This window comes from Penaeus monodon, chromosome 25, assembly GCF_015228065.2.
Source record: "Penaeus monodon isolate SGIC_2016 chromosome 25, NSTDA_Pmon_1, whole genome shotgun sequence".
NCBI lineage: Eukaryota > Metazoa > Arthropoda > Malacostraca > Decapoda > Penaeidae > Penaeus > Penaeus monodon.
The window spans coordinates 16,081,071-16,081,326 of NC_051410.1; the positions used below are offsets into that span (position 1 = coordinate 16,081,071).

A 256-nucleotide genomic window follows, 5' to 3' on the forward strand; every position below is an offset into this window, starting at 1 on the left:
GAATTTTATGCATTAAGTTTTTATTTCCATTTAGGAGTGTTAGTTAGAAATTAATGCTTATTTTCCTTTTGTGTTCATTGCAGAAAGAATGGCGTGAAGATTACACTAACTTTAAGAAAAAAGTTGCCCGTTGTGTTCGAAGAAGTCAAGAGGATTAGGAGCTGTAGGCTATTAGCATATCCCTGGTATGTGGACTGAAAAAAATGTCAAAATTTTAAAAAGTTATGTGTATTTTTATATCAAATGTGCAAATTTC

General features: G+C 30.9%; 1 protein-coding gene across 1 annotated transcript in view; it reads left to right on the top strand.

The window, feature by feature from the left end:
• The window catches only part of LOC119589070 (ubiquitin-conjugating enzyme E2 G1-like), a gene marked incomplete in the record, with an annotated part of 59,651 nt that overhangs the window by 57,828 nt on the left and 1,567 nt on the right, over positions 1 to 256 (top strand). The window contains 1 exon segment of the mRNA XM_037937647.1: positions 84 to 185. Within this exon segment, the coding sequence (XP_037793575.1) occupies positions 84 to 158 (75 nt within the window).